The sequence below is a fragment of the Pongo abelii genome, chromosome 7 (assembly GCF_028885655.2).
Source record: "Pongo abelii isolate AG06213 chromosome 7, NHGRI_mPonAbe1-v2.0_pri, whole genome shotgun sequence".
NCBI lineage: Eukaryota > Metazoa > Chordata > Mammalia > Primates > Hominidae > Pongo > Pongo abelii.
The window spans coordinates 83,673,273-83,691,129 of NC_071992.2; the positions used below are offsets into that span (position 1 = coordinate 83,673,273).

The following is a 17,857-nucleotide window of genomic DNA, read 5'->3' on the forward strand; positions in this document are numbered from 1 at the left end:
TAATAAAACAGTCTGCTGAATGTGTTACAATATACATATACATATTGTAACAGGAAGAGCAGTCACTAATAAAACTATACAAAGAGATAGACTCAAAAGTACTATAGATAAAAGCAAGACAATTCAATGAGGGAGAGAATAGTCTTTTTAACAAATGGTGTTCAGACAACTACATACACATATGCAAAAGAAATTAAAGTTGAGTATTTTTAAACATCTTAATATAATATTTTAAAATATTTATTCCATTGAATGTGTTTTCCTTAATATGCATTTGCTTTGTAAATCGGGGACTAATAATCTGGACTTTCTAGCTCTTCTTTAAAAATCAGAAAATTCATCGAGTAGACTTTAATTTCCACTGGGCAACAATAGGTAGGAGTAAATTAGCACCCTCCCTCTTAAGTGAGCCAAATTTCAGTTTCCCCATACTCACTTGGGGATTCCTTAGCGAGCTACAGATGGGTGTCCAAGAAAGATGATATTTCCATTATCCTTGGGGAAAACTTTAGTAACATGTCCACATATGTGTGTAATGAAATAACCAAATGGAAATTTATTTGTAGATTTTCTTTACTTATCACAGCTAATTAGCATTTAAATATTTCTTCAGCTTAAAGATGGAGCCTAAGAACAAAGGATTAAAACAGCAGCAACAGCAACATAAGAAACTCCTGGCTGCAATGCTCTCTCAAGATTCTTTTGAGTCCATCCACAGCCCTACCCCATCTGTAACAGAAGAAGATATTGATAATGAAGATGATGCAATGGAATTGCTGGGTAATTTTAAAAATTAATAATTTCTCATTTTCTTCTTTGACATTGTAAAAAAATGTGTAGTGATTAAGAGATTTTAAAAGTTTTGAATAGCCTTGTCTTAGGGAAAAGAAACCATTTAGTGCATATTTTATTTACATTAGACTCCCATAAAGCTGCATGTAAGAACTAAATTGAAATACCCTAAGCATATGAATATTTATTAGACTGTATTTTGTGCTTTGTGTACGCTGCACTTTACCTTCTGACTACGTAATGAAGCGTTATTCTGTGTGCAACTGTGATCAAAATTCAAGTCTGTCTGCTTTATTCTCTGATAATAATTGCCTTGTTTACATCTATTGTCTATAAAATATACCCAAAGTACATGTTTCAGCTCTCACTCCAAAATGTCTCCCTGTTATTTTGAGGATGCTTTAGAAAAATAGAATAAAGTTGAAAGGGGCAGATAGTAAATTCATGTTTTATGTTTTCCATAAATGATGGGAAAGTTTGCAGAGATTTCAAAGTTTCTTCAGGCCTGTTACTTTCATGAAAACCTTATTAATCTTGTATATGTAGGATATCTTTTTATATTTTTTAATGTAGTATATGTATGTTTTTGCTTCATCAGAAATCTCTTCATATAAATTTTTAAACTGAACTTCTCTTTGGGACATCATTTTTCGGAAGAAAGAGAATGAAATGTTATTTCAGAGTGATCCACATATAAAACAACAAGTTTTAAAGTCAGTGGTATCAATTATTCTGTTAAAAATAAAGAGTATAATTTTCAAATAGTTTGTGACAATATGCTGTTGTATTTGATTTAGAAAGAGAATAAATCATATAATTATTTGAAAGCCTTAAACATGTTTTACATATAGAATATGGAATCTCAGAAAAATATAGGCCATTTTCTGAAGTTTTTGTTAAAAATGAGATTCCTTGGTTTTAAGTGTTTATGGCAGTAAAATACTATCATTATAAAAAATGATATATTGCATATCATTTTTGCATAGGCCTACAAAGGTGTTATTTAGTCAATGGTGACAGGTTTGAAAGATGTTTTCTGATGCTGTAAAAACTGCATTCATGCTAGCATTAAGGAGATTGTATCATGGCGTTTTCATTACATGCTCTTGGTCTCTTCCAACTGGGTCTTTTCCTCACCTCCAAATCATTAACATGGCAGACGTGCCCTATGTGGCAGTGGTAGCTTCATTCAACAAACATTACTATATGCTTACTATATGCTAAGCACTTGGCTGGGGCCTGGGAGCATAAACATGAAATGTGATCTGTGTTTGAAGGAATTTTACATTGTAATGTTCAAGATACAAATGTAAATACGTCACTACCTGCGCTACCTGCGCTAATTGGATGAAGCACACAGTTGTATATAGGGGTAACACCTAAAGCAGAGGTAAGGGACAGTGACCCAGGAATGTTTCCTAGGGAAGCCGATTCCTCTGGCTAGTCCCGAAAAGCAAATAGATGCAAGCTCAGCAGGTGAGGTGTGGTCATTGTAGGTTTGCTCATGTAGGTATGGGCTGTTTTGTGATTGTGCTCCATAACTACACCTGTAAATGGTTCCTCTGCTTTGGACAGTAACAGGGAAGGGGCAAGTGAGATCCAGGGTTTCTTTCAGGAGACGCAGTTGTCCACTCCATGCTGGTACTCCCTAGATCTCAGCTGCCCTGACTGAAGGTTCTAGTCTCCCAAGCTGAAGACTGAGGATTGAGTCTTGGAGACTATGTAATGATGAGCAATTAATAACTAGTCCTCATTAATTCTTTTTTTCGACATTTTAGCCTGTGGTCTGAGCAAGTTTAATAATAAGAGATAGTTGAAGGTTTGGACTTTCTTCATGTAATTCCACATGTCTCAGCACAGGTGGCAAGCAGTGTAATAATGTTGGTCTCTAGGTTATGAGATTATCCTCTTATAGCTTGGAATGTTACAAGTCCACTGGACTTTCCCTTAAAATAATGTCATATTCAATTTCCTGTTTTTGAAATGGATTCCAGCAAAATGTATGTGATTGTGTCTATTTCAGAAAAATACAAATGCTAAGTTCTTGGAAATTTATGTGAAATCCAATTTTATAGAGTTTATATAGAATCATTGTAAGATGCAATAGAGACATCTGGTATTTAAAATCTTTTTGAATCTACAACATTTTGTAGATGAGTGTGCTATAGCTTATGTGTTTGTAAATGTTTAACTTGTCTTTGTTATCTATACCAAGATATAACTGGCTGAAAAATATTTATTATGCATGGAAAGCACTCTGTAAACCTTGTGAAGTGATAAATAAGTGAAAGGTATAATTGTTAGTTGACATTAATATAAAAAAGGATTATTCTTCAATAAAATTGGTTGATTTGAAGGGAAACAATCCTTTTAGTTGAACTAGTAGAAGTTAGTAATAACTATTGACTCTTGTTTTGTTTATTAAGGAAACTAGCATTGTTAATATATACTGATTAATATTTAATTATTCACAGTTGTTTAATTATATATTTGTGGATTTCTTTTCTAAATGTTTTAGGCATATGAAAATATTATAGTACAACACCTGTAATTTTTAAGTAGATCAAATATTTTCTGTAAGATTGCTTTAAATGCTCCTTATAAATTCACATTGCAAAAGTAACTTAGTAGGGAATTAACACTTGTCAGATAATAAAACAGCCAAACTCGTGAATTTTTAAGATATAATCATTTTAAGCACCTCTGAAATTGGTGCTGTAATTATAGAAGATATTGAGTAAAGTATCTGCCAAGTCATCTTATGCTCAAATATAAGATATTTTCAAATATTTTAGTACAAATATTTTAGTCATTGTTCTGGCAATTAATGACCACTATGAATAAAATGTTATAGAAAATCTTCACATATTTTTTAAAATTAATAAAATAAGTAATTTTCAAAAATGGAATGACAAGTTACAATGGTAGAATGAGAGATTTATTGCTGGGCATAGTGGCTTAAGCCTGTAATACCAGCACTTTGGGAGGCTGAGGTGGGTAGATTACTTGAGCCCAGGAATTTGAGACCAGCCTGGGAAACATGACGAAAGCTCATCTCTACAAAAAATACTAATATTAGTTGAGTGTGGTCATATGCACCTATAGTCCCAGCTACTGGACTGAGTCTGGAAGGTTAAGTCTGCAGTGAGCTGTGGTCATGCCACTGTAGTCCAGCCTGGGTGACAGAGGGAGACCCTATCTCAAAAAAAAAAAAAAAAAAAAAAGAAGAAGAAAAAGAAAAGATCTATAAAAATCCCTGTATATTTTACTACATTAATTATCAGAGAACATTTGAGGAACTTCATTAGTTTAAAACGTATTTCACCTTGGAAACATGTGCCCATTTTTCTTACATTAGATGCATTTTCATCTTATTCTTGTTGAAAGGCGAGTTTCAGTCATGTTTTTGATTATTCTCTTTATGATTGATATTCATTTAAAAATATCAGTATTATTTGAAAGATATAACTACTTTTCTTATACATTTTAATATGGGTATTACTATCCCATACAATTTGTAAAAATTTTTAAAAAATTTATTAAACTTTCTCAGAATTGATGATGAGGCAAGTATCTAAAAATCAAATTCCAAAGATGCTAAAAAGGAAAACAATATTAATTATGTTTTATACTTTTTGGTCTTAGCCTATAATTATATAAAATCCAAAATCAAAAGTAAAATTACATTGCAACAAGGTGATTGCAAATACATTTTATCTATTTTAAAATGAATAATCAAGAACAAGTATAATTATACTGGGATTCTTTGCTGAATACAGTCATTGAGTTTCTATTACCTCAATATGTTACCAAATTTTGTAAAATAAAAACAATTTACTAGAAGGAGTTAATACATTAAGGTGATCATTTGACACTTTTTTTCTTACATTCTGATCAACCTTTATAAAGTAAATATTCACTCTTTGTTCTGTTTTTTAAATTGGAGGCTTCTTAAAGAAGAATGCGCCCACACTGACAAAATAAGAACATACATTTTGCCTAATGAGAAATGAATGCTGTCACTGAATGATGTAAAATTTCTTTAAAAAGGAGAGAGAGGGAGCACTAAATGTTCAAAGAAAAATCTACCTACCTATCCATGTACCTATATTTTAATAAAGTATGTAAAATAATCTAAAACACAAGGGACTATACATAGAAACTCTTTTTATCTCTTTGTTTCTTTTGATCTTTTGAATATTGCTCGTTGGAAGTAATCAGGATAACAGAAAAGTTATCACCTTAAAATGAATGTTCTTCATAAAAAAGATTATTCATAAGAAATCTAAGGACTTTCTTTTTATTTTCTTTTTTTTTTTTAAGAGATGAAGTCTTGCTTTGGCTAATGCAGTTTGTATCACTTTCTTATGTCCTCCTTCCTGGTATATTTTATGGGAGCACTTGAAAAATGAACTGCTTAGAGTAGAAAAAATCACATAAATTATAAAGTAGTTCGAGCATAGACTTAAGAAAATGGTTTCTTTATGATTCATTTTCATCATATTGTCATGTTAAAAAGCTTTATTTAGGATTCTTTCTTTGTTTTTGCTAAATGTGACTCAGTCCCTTTTATTACCTTCTAGATTTACTTGTTTTGTGTTTAGAATTGTTTTGTTTTTCATACCCTTCATTCTTCACTTTTGTTTCTTTTCAGCAAAATATCAAAACATTTGCAAATGATAGAGATTATCCTTTAAATAAATACAAATCTGCATGCCACCAAAATATATACATCATCCTATGTGATTTACTTTTATGGTGTTTAGTAAGAAATATTACTTTATTTTCTTGTAAAAAATTTCCAATGGTAAAAATAAATCAACATAGTAGAATAAATGTCAATAGTTTGAAAATGATACCTAAACTCATAAACAAATTATTGACAAATGCCTTTTGTCTCAATTATACACCTATTGGAAAATTTCTTTAAGACACAGCCGTTTCCAATATATTTGTGAAAAGAGTTGTTTAAAACCTATTTATCACTTCGAATAAGTTCCACGTTTTTTGACACATACCAATAATATAGAATAATATATTTTTTCATGTTTATGTTATAGCTTTTCACTGAGTACCTTGCAAAGGCATGAGACACAGTGTGATTGGCATATGTGGTGGTGTTAGTGGTATATGGCCAAAGCACCGGCTTATACTCTAATGACCCAGGTCCAGACCTCATGCTACCTCTTGCTAATATTGTCAACTCAGGTACAAGTAATTAATTGTAAAGTGCTGGTGACTACATATGACCTTCCTACTCCACAGAGATGTTGAGAAGATTAAAAAAAATGAGATATTTCTCTAAAGTGCTTTTACTTTTTTTCTTTTTGTCATGGCTAACAGGAATATTTGACAAAAGACACTAGAATTTCTATACAAAACTTTTCTTCCAGATCAATTTATATCCTCGAACCCAGATACATTTTGTATGCTACAGACAAAGGAAAAAAAAAGCTCTCTTTAGCTTTGGGAAGTTGCCTACAAACAGCAAAAATGTATGTTTCCCACAACACAATAAAATTAAAGGCTTGAAAAGATGAGAGGTAAAGCTATATATGTTTTTGCAAGCCAAAATGTTGGCTATATGAATACAAACCACTAAATTTTTCATTTTTAACATAGATATTAAAGCAAGGATAGATGATTTGGTTAAGGATGTATAGAAAATTATTCTACTGTCTTTCATTTTCCTCTGTGTAAGTATATAATTCCTAGGAGGAAAAGAAAAATGTTTTCTGCCTACATATGTATCTCTAGTAGCAAAAGCTGGGCTTAGGGTAGGAATAAGGTGGAGAGACAAGGAGATATAGAGAAATTAGAAATTTGTACTATATGTTTACATGCTTTATGTAAATAAAATTATAAAAGTGTTGAAAATCTGTAAGCTTAAAAACTTCTTGAATTATATTTATAAATACGAAAATGTTTGAAGCAGCACAATTTGATGGTTTCACATTAATTCACTGTGTAAAGAAACCTCTACTAAATTGAAAAGCAGTGTTACATATTATTAAGGTATTGTTGCTTTTGAAATAAACTTACCCACTTCAAATGCTTTATAAAATGGTGATGCTATATTTCAAGATCATTTGTTTAGCCATAGTAATAATTTTCATCTAACTTGACTGAGTTTAAATTTTGTACTCTATTTAAAAGTCATTTGAAAACAGTGCAAAATCATAACTTTATGGTAGTTTTATTCTTGGTTGAAAATGTGCAAAGAAGTGTAATTAATTCAGCAATTAGTTGCATTTTAACATCAAAACCAACAGATATTAAAGAAGCATTAAAACTCTCGACGAACTTAATAAAAATCGAATGTATAACTATAGGAATCCATTTAAATTTTCATATATCACAATATTCCCAACAACTTATTAAAATATCTCTAAATAGAAACCTTAAAATTATTGTAGTTGGCCGAGCACGGTGGCTCACGCCTGTAATCCTAGCACTTTGGGAGGCCAAGGCAGGTGGATCACCTGAGGTCAGGAGTTTGAGACCAGCCTGGCCAACATGGCAAAACCCCATCTCTACTAAAAATACAAAAAATTAGCCAGGCGTGGTGGCACATGCCCATAATCCCAGCTACTCGGGACACTGAGGCAGGAGAATCACTTGAACCTGGGAGGCAGAGGTTGCAGTGAGCCGAGATTATGCCATTGCACTCCACCTTGGGCAACAGAGTGAAACTCCGTCTAAAAAAAAAAATAATAATTATTGAAGTTTAATACTAAATACATGTTAACAGAAGAGTGGACACAAAACTTGTCAATTATTTTCAACATCTGAAAAATGGCAGCTTTTATGAGGTTTTATTCAAGTGTTTTTAAAAAGAATATTATAAACACATTTTCAAAATCCCAAATGGTAAACTAGTCCTATGTGTGAATTATTTTTGAAATGAAAATCCTATGATTTTTCTTTTAAAAATGTCTTATGTTCAACAATTTCAGAGAGAAAATAATCATAACAATATTACATATTTTTTTAAATTGCTCTGAAACTATTAAATAGAGGAGCAATAAAGAGCAAAATGGAAAAAATATAAGTGCTCTAATTAAGGTAAATCAAAATCTAGTGATTTTATTTTACTTTCAATTTTTTGGTTTATTTCTGCAAAAGATAGTTGAATGTCTTATTTTAATAAATGATGTATTTCTTATATCTAGTATGAACTTAAAATTTCATGTACAATTTTATGTATTTATTTTTTATCTCTGGCACTTAATGACAGAAAAAATTTCATATATAGTTTTAATTTCTTTAAAACTTTTTCAAGAATTGTCAAAAGAGGATTTGTTGGACTAGCGCTTTTTCACTTCTTAAGTGCTCTCATATGCTGTCATAGTTACTTTTTGATTACTGACATTTTGAGAGGACTCTGTATTTAAAGAATTTAAAATAGAGGCCAGGCGCGGTGGCTCACTCCTGTAATCCCAGCACTTTGGGAGGCCAAGGCAGGCAGATCACAAGGTCAGAGTTTCAGACGAGCCTGGCCAATATGGTGAAACCCTGTCTCTACTATAAATACAAAAAAATTAGCTGGGCGTGGTGGTGCATGCCTGTAATCCCAGCTACTCAGGAAGCTGAAGCAGGAGAATTGCTTGAACCCAGGAGGCGGAGGTTGCAGTGAGCCAAGATCGCGCCACTGCACTCCAGCCTGGGCGACAGAGCGAAACTGCGTCTCAAACAAAAAAAAGAAAGAAAAGAAAGAAAGAATTTAAAATAGAGTATTATTAATATGGTAAAACAAAGTTTAAATTTATTGCAGGAAATTAATTATATGGAAGAGAAAATAGCATAGTATTAGAAGTAATAATAGCGTGACCTTTGTATTCAGATAGCCCTTGTTTAAAGCTTCACCACTGACCCTAATTATATGATTTAGGGAAAGTAACTTTCTTCCTTCAAGTATCAGTCCATTATCAGAAAAATGGAAGTAACAACAATACTCTTATCTTAGGGTTTTGTGAAGATGGAGTAAAATAATGCATGGAAGGTACTCAGTATATCTGATAAAGAATTAGAGCTAGTTCCAGGCATGGTGGCTCACACCTGTAATCCTAACACTTTAGGAGGCATAGATGGGATGATTGCTTGAGTTCAGGAGTTCAGGACCAGCCTGGGCAGCATAGAGAGGCTTCATATTTACTAAAAATTAAAAAAAAATTACTTAGGTGTGGTGGTGTACATCTATCGTCCCAGCTACTTGGGAAGCTGAGGGGAGAGGATCACTTGAGCCCAGGAGGTTGAGGCTGCGATGAGCTATGATGGCACCGCTGTACTCCAGCTTGGGCAATAGAGTGAGACTGTCTCAGAAAGAAAAAAAAAAAAAAAATTAGAGATAGAGAAATGATATAATTCATATCATTTTAATACCAACTCCTCTCCTGTCTTTAGCATGTAAGTTTCATGCATGTTATACAGTAAGACCATAGAAGTTTGGCCTTAGGGGTTTAAATGCTTAGTCTTATCCTAAATATCTCAGTTAGAAATGCTCCACGTAGTTAGAAATTATTTCAACAAGTACCATCTTCTTGATAGTTAAGTCTTACTTCTAATTTCTTCCCTTCTTTTAAAGATCACGGACAACTTTCTGAAAAGATCATGGCATAGAACTTGAATTTTCCCTAGTGTGTTAGAATGAATCTTGGCCTATTCGCTTATTTAAAGACAGTACACTCATTATAAAAGAACATTATCATGTTCAAATTTTTCATATAGTTTGAACCAATTATTTTAAACAATTTGAAATATTCAAGCTTTTTATTTAAAAAGTATCAAAAGGTAAAATGATATATCTGATTTTCTATTATATGTATATGCATTTGTTTTTGTTATTAGGTGGGTACAAAAGAAATTGCAGTTTTGCCACTACTTTTAATGGCAATTACTTTTGCACCAACCTAATACAAGGTTACTTGTCTCCCTAATTTATAGTCATAGACACTCTGGGGTTTTCCTGTAGCGTGGAAAAGATGGTATTGCGCTTGTAGAAACATACAACTTTACTGGCCCCCGTGAATTCCAACTTATAGTGGGAATGGAATGTGCAGAATTCCAAGCCTGCCTCAAAGAAATAAACATTTTCCAAAGCTTATACAGGCTGTACACTACCTGTGTATTACAGTGCATTCTCTTATCTTCTCACAATACAGAGAATCCACATCTAATAATATAAGAAATATATCAAGAGATGTCAGGGAAAAGGGACAAAACTTTTCCTTTCTTTTCTTTTTTTCTCCCAGATTACATCTGATTTGCTTATCTTTTATTTACGGACTTTTTGGCATTTATGATCTGAAACTTTCACAGTTAGCATTGGTAATATTTTGATACCATCTGAGTTCTACATCTTGGTGGCTGAGTTAAGGGCATCTTTTATAGAAAGTAGTTTAAGATACGAAAGATATCTTTATTCATATATATAGTCTAAACACAAAAGGGCCAAGCAAGTTCTGTGCAACTCTATTTTGATAAGGAAAATTGAGAATGTGAGTGGAATTATTTTCCAACATAAAGCTTTCAACTGAGAGATAGAAAGTCTTGAAAACATACATTTTATTTATTTATTTTTATAATCAGTCTCTGCTTATCCAAAAACATACATTTTTTTAAAACCCAGCAAAATCACAAAAGCATATTTCTTTTACAATAAGGTTTAGATTATTTGCTCATGGAGCTATTTCTTTTTCTGCCAAGTAGCAAACCTGATTGTTCCTTTAGAAAATGCCATTTTGTTTAAAATATACTTTCTAATCATAAAGAGTAATACCATCATACTATACATATTTAAAAACTTATTATTTATTTTGCAAGTTGTATTATTGCTTTCTCTAGTAAGCAGCAGTTTAAGTAATTTTTCCATAAACAAAGAAAACCAAGTGAGAAAAGCCATATATGGTCATTACTGATCTTAAAATTGTTTCAGGATCTTAATATTCTTAGTTCTTTCTGCCACTTCGATATTCAAATATGCATACTATTAACATGCTTTCATGGTTTAATACCTTCCTAATAAGCAAAAAATTTTAGACATTTGAACAAAGAATGATGCTTTCTGAAAAAACTATTGGCATTTGTAATTCAATATAGGCTAATTTCAGGGCCTTTTAATGTCAAATCATCTGAGATTCAAATTTCCTTTTAAATAATATTAATTTCGATTATGAAAAGATATTTAATGTAGAAAGCACAGAAATACAGAAGTCAAATGAATAAATATTACCTTGGAATAATTACTGTTGATGTTTTAGTGATGTGCTTTCTAGATGCTTTTGCATATAGTGTATGTAGAAGAACATTAACATTTATGTACATTTATAATATACAATGTACTGTGCTAAATGATTTCTGTATATTACTTAATCACAAAAATACAGTGGGTCAGGCAATATTATTCTCACCACAGAAAAGGACACAGATTCTTGATAAACAAAATTTACCCAGATTACATAGTTGGTACTCAGGAGTCAGATTCCAAAACCTGCAATTAAACACTAACTATGCAACACGTAAACATTAAAATACAAATTCATATTAATATTTTATATTTACATAAGTATATATGTAGTTTTCTTCTGATAAACAAAGTTTTTGAATTTAATATAGGGGGCTCTCTTTCCAGTCATGACAGAATAACTGGTCATAACTGGCTGTAACCCTCCACATTGAACAGTCATAAAACTGGACAAAATATCTGAACTTGACTCTTTAGTCTCCGAACAAAAGGCAGCACAGGTGTTTAGTTCTTGAGAGTAGGGAAATAAACAAGGCGAGCTCTGTGTTTCACCCCGCCTTTCCTCATGGTGACACTCCCCTGGCTAACTTGTTTGAAGGTGGAACTCAGGTGTAGAATGAAGAGTGGTGATCCCACAGATCTAAGGAGCAAGAGACTGGCATTTGAGATTGCCAAGGTGACTGGTGTTTGTTGAACCCCAAAAGAAGAAAGCTGAGAAGAGGGTGTGGACATAGTCTACAGAGGTGCTCCTCTTGGGTTCTTAGCTCAATACTGGGATGCTCTTACAAGAGCAGGACCACTCAAGACCTGAGAGAATGGTTATTGTGTCTGAGAAGTGAATAGAGAAACAGAAACCAAACTGAGCTGGGACACATCAGAGCTTTTACCCAGCAAGAGAGAATAAATCTCCCTGAATTTCTTGGTCACTCAGAGGAAACCTTGGAAAAGTCAAACATTAGGGACACACACTGAATTGACAGCCATGCCTAAGAATGGGAAAAACATTTAAATAGACCCAACTAAACCCATGAGTACAAAGGTGAAGTGGATCTGTCAATAATTTAATTCCTGACAGAACAAAACTCAAAACTCAACATCCTTTAGAGAAGACCACATAAGCCAGCATCCTTAAAAAGAATCAACGAAAAGTAAACAATAGAAACAGACCTCAATATATGCAACTGTTGTAATTAGCTAACAAAGACTTGTAAAAAGGAATTATTGTACATATTGTATGCATTTAAAGGAAAAGAACACAAGGAGTAAACACATGGAAAATCTCAACAGAGAATTTGAAACTAGAAACAGAACCAAAGAAGAGTCTAGAACTGAGAAGTTTAGTATCTGAAATTTTAAAAACCATTTTGTAAGATTAATAGCTTATCAAATAATGCAGAAAAAAAATCAGCAAATTTGAGATAGGTCAACAGAAATAATTGAAATTGAAGAGCAAAGATTAAAGAAAAAATAAAACAAGCTTCACTGGTCAGTGGAACATACAAAATAATAAGAAATTTTACCAGAATTATGCAGATAATGAAAGAAAAATAATGGAAAAAAACATTTTAAGAAATAATGTCCATTTTATCCCCAAATTTGGTTACGAGCATGAATCCATAAGAAGTTCTGGATAAAACAGGATCAGAAAAATACACCTAGCCATATTGATATGGTTTGGCTGTGTCCCCAGCCAAATCCCAACTTGAATTGTAGCTCCCATAATTCCCACCTGTTGTGCAAGGGACCCAGTGGGAGATAATTGAATCCTGGGGGCGGTTTCCCTCATACTGTTCCCATGGTAGTGAATAAGTCTCATGAGATCTGATTATTTTATAAGGGGTTTCCCCTTTCACTTGGCTCTCATTCTGTCTGTGTGCCACCATGTAAGACATGTCTTTTGCCTTCCTCCATGATTGTGAGGCCTCCCAAGCCAGGTGACACTGTGAGTCATTAAACTTCTTTTTTTCTTTTTATAAGTTACGTAGTCACAGGTGTGTCTTTATTAGCAGCATGAAAACAGACTAATACACATATTATAGTCAAACTGCTAAAATTCAGTTATAGGTAGAAAAACTCAATAGCATTCAGAGAAAAAAAAGATAGTACAGTAGTGGAACAATGATGAAATATCAGCTGATACCATATCAGGAATAACTACGACCAAAACACAATGGGATAATAACTTCGAAGTGCTCAAAAAAATGCCTTCCAAAATTTTACATCCAGTAAAAATATTGTTCAAAATGATGGCAAAATAAAGATAGTTAAGCAAAAGCTGAGAGAATATGTTATCAGCAGACCTGCATTGAAAGAACTGTTAAAGCATCCCTCAGGTTAGAAGGAAATGATACCAGAGGGAAAATCAGATCTATAGAAAAGAATGAAGATTACCTGAAATGGTGAATATGTAAGACTATCTTACTTTTCATTAATTTTCAAAGACAACTGCTTAAAGCAAAAATACAAACAATGTAGTATAGAGTTTATAATAAACACAGCATTAAAATTATGTGATAAAACAGCACAAAGAATGAGAGTAAACGAAATTACAGTGCCAAAGCTTCTACATTATTATAAGAGGTGATCTAATATTTTTTGTAAGTAGAACATAATAAATAGGGAATGCATTTCTTTAATCCCAAGAGCAGTCACTTAAAAATGTTAAAAAAAATACGAAGAGTTTTCCCTAAAAAGCTAACATAAAACATCACATAGAATACTAAAATATATTTGACTAAGGAGGAACTAATGCACACAAAACAGTTGGGGCAAATAGAAAATAGCAGAATGGTAAACTTAAACCTGAACATATTAATAATTACATTAAGTATAAATGAATTACACACACCAATTAAAAGGCAGAGGTTGTCAGACTGGATAAACAAGCAAAATTTGTAAGCTCACTATAAGATTCACACTCTGAAGGCCAGAGAGGTTCAAAGTCTAAAGTTAGCAAAAGAATTATATGCAAAAAGTAGGCAAAAGAGAGTTATAGCTTAATGATAGAAAGTATATTCAATAGGAAGACAAAACAATCCTAAATGTATATGCATTTAAAACAGTTTCAAAATACATAAAGTAAAAACTGACAAAACTAAAAAAAAAAGACAAATGGGATATCATAGGTGGATATTTAAACACACTTCTCTAAATAATTGATAGAAAAGTAGAGAAAAATCAGTAGAGATATAGAAGATTGGAATAACAGTATCAACATTTACTGTAGATTGAAATTTATAGTACAATACACCAAACAGCTGCAGAATACAAATTATTTTCAAGTGCAGATGAAATGTTTATAGAAATAGTCCATATACAGGGTCAACTTTCTATACTTTTATAACAACATGATTAAATTAGAAATCCATAATGGACATTTAAGAAAATGTCAAAATATTTGGAAATCAGACACTTTTAGTAACAAATGGGTCAAAGAAAAATAAAAAGAAAACTTAGAAAATAATTCAAACTAAATGATAAAAATACAATGCATAAAATCTGTGGAGATATAGCCAAAACAGTGGTTAATGAGAAACCCAGAGCTTTAAACAAGAAAGTTTTAAAATCATTGATATAAGTTCCTATCTTAAAAAGCTAGAAAATAAATTCAAATTGTATCCAAATAAGTAGAAAAAATGAAAAATACAGATAAGATGAATCAATGAAATCAAAATGTGTGAACATACAGAATATTAGCAATGCCAACACTGAAAAATTCTTAGTAGTACTGACAAAGAAAAAAGTAGAGAACCACAAATTACCAATACTGGAAATGAAAGACAGAAACTGATTTTACTACAGATCTTACAGACCCAAAGGATAACAAAAGACTGTTACAAACAAACGTATGCCAGCAAATGTGCCAACTTAGATATAAGGAAAAATATTCTGGCAAAACACATCACACCAGATGTAAAACAAGAAGAAAAGTATGTCTAAATAGTCCTATGTAGGTTAAAGAAGTTAAATTTGTAAGCAAAATGCTTCCCAAAAAGAAGACTTCCAGTTCACATGATTTCATTGGTGAATTCAATCACATATTTAGAGAAGAAATAATGCCAAATGTAACAAATTCTTTCAGAAAATAGAACAAGGGAACACTTCTCAGATTGTTTGAAAACCACCATAGCTGATAACAAAACCTGGCAAAGACAATAAAAAGAAAAAAGAAAATTACAGATGAATACCCCTTATACACATAGGTATATACACTTAAAAAATATTGTTAAATTAAATCTCTATGACACAGTACAGTCTCAAATGAATTTCTAATAGGCTTAGAAAGTTGACATTCAAATTCTAAAGTTTATATGGAAATAATGACGTTGAATGGCCAAAATCATCTGAAGAAAGAACAATATCATCAGTGGAATTACAGGATCTGATTGCAAGACTTACCCTAAGGCTATAATAATCAAGACACTGTGGTATTGACATAAGACTAGAATAACAGATTAGTGGAATGGATTACAGTCCAGAAATAGATCCACACATATGTGGTCAATTAGTTTTTAACAAAGCCACCAAGGCAATTTGATACAGAAAGGAAAATATTTTCAACCATTGGTGCTGGAACAATTGAATAAATGTAAAGAAAGAGAATGAACTTTGACCCTCTACTTTATGCTACAACAAACATTACTTTGAGATGAATTATAGCCCAAACTTAAAAGCAGAGACTATGAAACTTCCAGAGAAAATGTATAATATATTCAAAACATTGGCCTGGCAAAAATTGTTTAGAGATAACAAAAATCACTAAAGATGAAAGAAAAAATGGATAAATTAAACTTCATTAAATGACAGATTGCTCCTCAAAAAATAAAAAGAAAAATTGTAAATGCATGCCACTCACTGACTTAGATAAAATATATACAACATATTAAAATCTGACAAATGTGTATCTAAAATATATACGGAACTCCTACAAATCAGTTTTTTAAAAAGACAAATAACCTAATTAAAATAGGCAAGAAAGTGTAATAGGCAATTCTCAAAAGAGATAAACAAATGGGAAATAAGCACTTGAAGAATGTTTAACATAATTAACCATCAGGGAAATAAAAATTAAAACAACATTGAGATACCACTTCCTACCAACTAGAATCAGTAAAATGAAAGATTCTCAACATGAAATGTTGCTAAGTATGTGGAGCAGCTGGAATTCTCAAACATTGCTAATGGGAATGCAAAATTTTACAATCACTTTGTATGAAGTGTTTAGCAGTGTCTCATAAAGTTTAATATCTACTTGCTGTATGTCATAGTCGTTCCTAGATATTTTCCCAAAGGGTGATAAAATATATTTTCACAAAAATGTTTGCATAAGAAAACAATTTTATTCAAAATAACCCGAACAGAACACAATCCAAATGTCAATCATCAGGAGAATATGTAAACAAATTGTTGTATATTCATACAATAGAATACTGTTTAACAATAAAAATCAATTAAATACTGATACGTGTAACAATATGGATGAATCCTATTGCTATTGACTAAATTTTGTCCTCCCACAATTCATGTTGATGCCCTAACCCCAGTGGGATTGTATTTGGAGACAGGGCTTTTAGGAGGTAATTAAGGTTAAATAAGGTTATAAGAGTGGGGACCTAATCTGATAGAGTTGTTAGCCTTTAAAAGAAGAGCAAGAGAGAGAAATTCTCTTCATGCACACATAGAGATAAAAGGAGTGAGGACACAGTTAGAAGGCAGCCATCAACAACCCAAGGAGAGAGTCCTCATTAGAAACTGACCCTTTTGGCACCTTGATTTTGAAACTTCCAGCCTCCAGAACTGTGAGAAAATAAGTTTCTCATTTAAGCCACCCAATCTACGGCAATCTACAGTATTTTATTTTGTCACCTTTAGCTAACTAAGACACTCATAAATATGTTTGTTCACAAAGGAAACCAGACACAAATTGTTATATCCTATATTAATTTAATCATAAGAAATTTAAGAACAGGCCAAAATAATCTATAGTGATAGAAATCAGAACAGGTGGGGAGTGAGGGATTGACTTGATATTAGCATAAGGAAACGTTCTGTGGTGATGGAAATATTTTATATTGATAACATACATTTACCAAAACTCATAATATTATACACTTAGTATCTGTGCATTTCGCTGCACATTTTACTTCTAAAAAATAAAATAGTGATTTTTATATATAAAAATCATGTCTGCATAATGTTACATCATGAGAATATATGAGAAGTCAAAATTAAACTTGAAATTTGGTCTTGCTTCTGAAGTGAAATGATAATGATGATATTGAGATCTCTAATTATAATAGTAGATTTATCTATATTTCCTCACAGTTCTGTCAGTTCTCATCTTGTGTATTTTGATGCTTTGTTGTTAGGCACATAAATATTAAGGATTGTGATGTATTCTTGACTAATCAGCTCCTTTATTGTTCTAAGCCCCTCTTTTATCCCCGATAGTTTTTGTTGCTCTGAAGTTTGCTCTGTCTGAAAATAATATAGCTACTTCATCTCTCTTGATTAGTGTTAGCATGGTATATCTTTCTCTAACCATTTAATTTAGTCTTTACACATGTTTATATTTAAAGAGAGTTTCTTGTAGACAGTACGTATTTTGGCTTTGATCACTTTGGCAAACTCTTTTAATAAGCATATTTAAACCATTAACATTTAAAGTAATTATTGATGTAACTGGATTAATATCTACCATTTTTTTCTTGTTTTCTATGTATTATTCTTGTTCTTTGTTCCTACTGTTGTCTTCCACTCTGTTTCTGCCTTTGTGGTTTTTACTGAGCATTTTATATAATTCAACTTTCTCTCCCTTCTCAG

The 17,857-nt window shown here is 32.0% G+C and overlaps 1 protein-coding gene across 5 annotated transcripts in view; it reads left to right on the plus strand.

Moving 5' to 3' along the window:
* Positions 1–17,857, plus strand: part of C7H8orf34 (chromosome 7 C8orf34 homolog) — a 502,481-nt gene that overhangs the window by 200,185 nt on the left and 284,439 nt on the right. For all 5 annotated transcript variants that reach the window (XM_024250722.3, XM_024250723.3, XM_024250724.3 and 2 more), the window contains 1 exon segment: positions 614–780. In XM_024250722.3, coding sequence (XP_024106490.3) covers positions 614–780 — 167 coding nt within the window.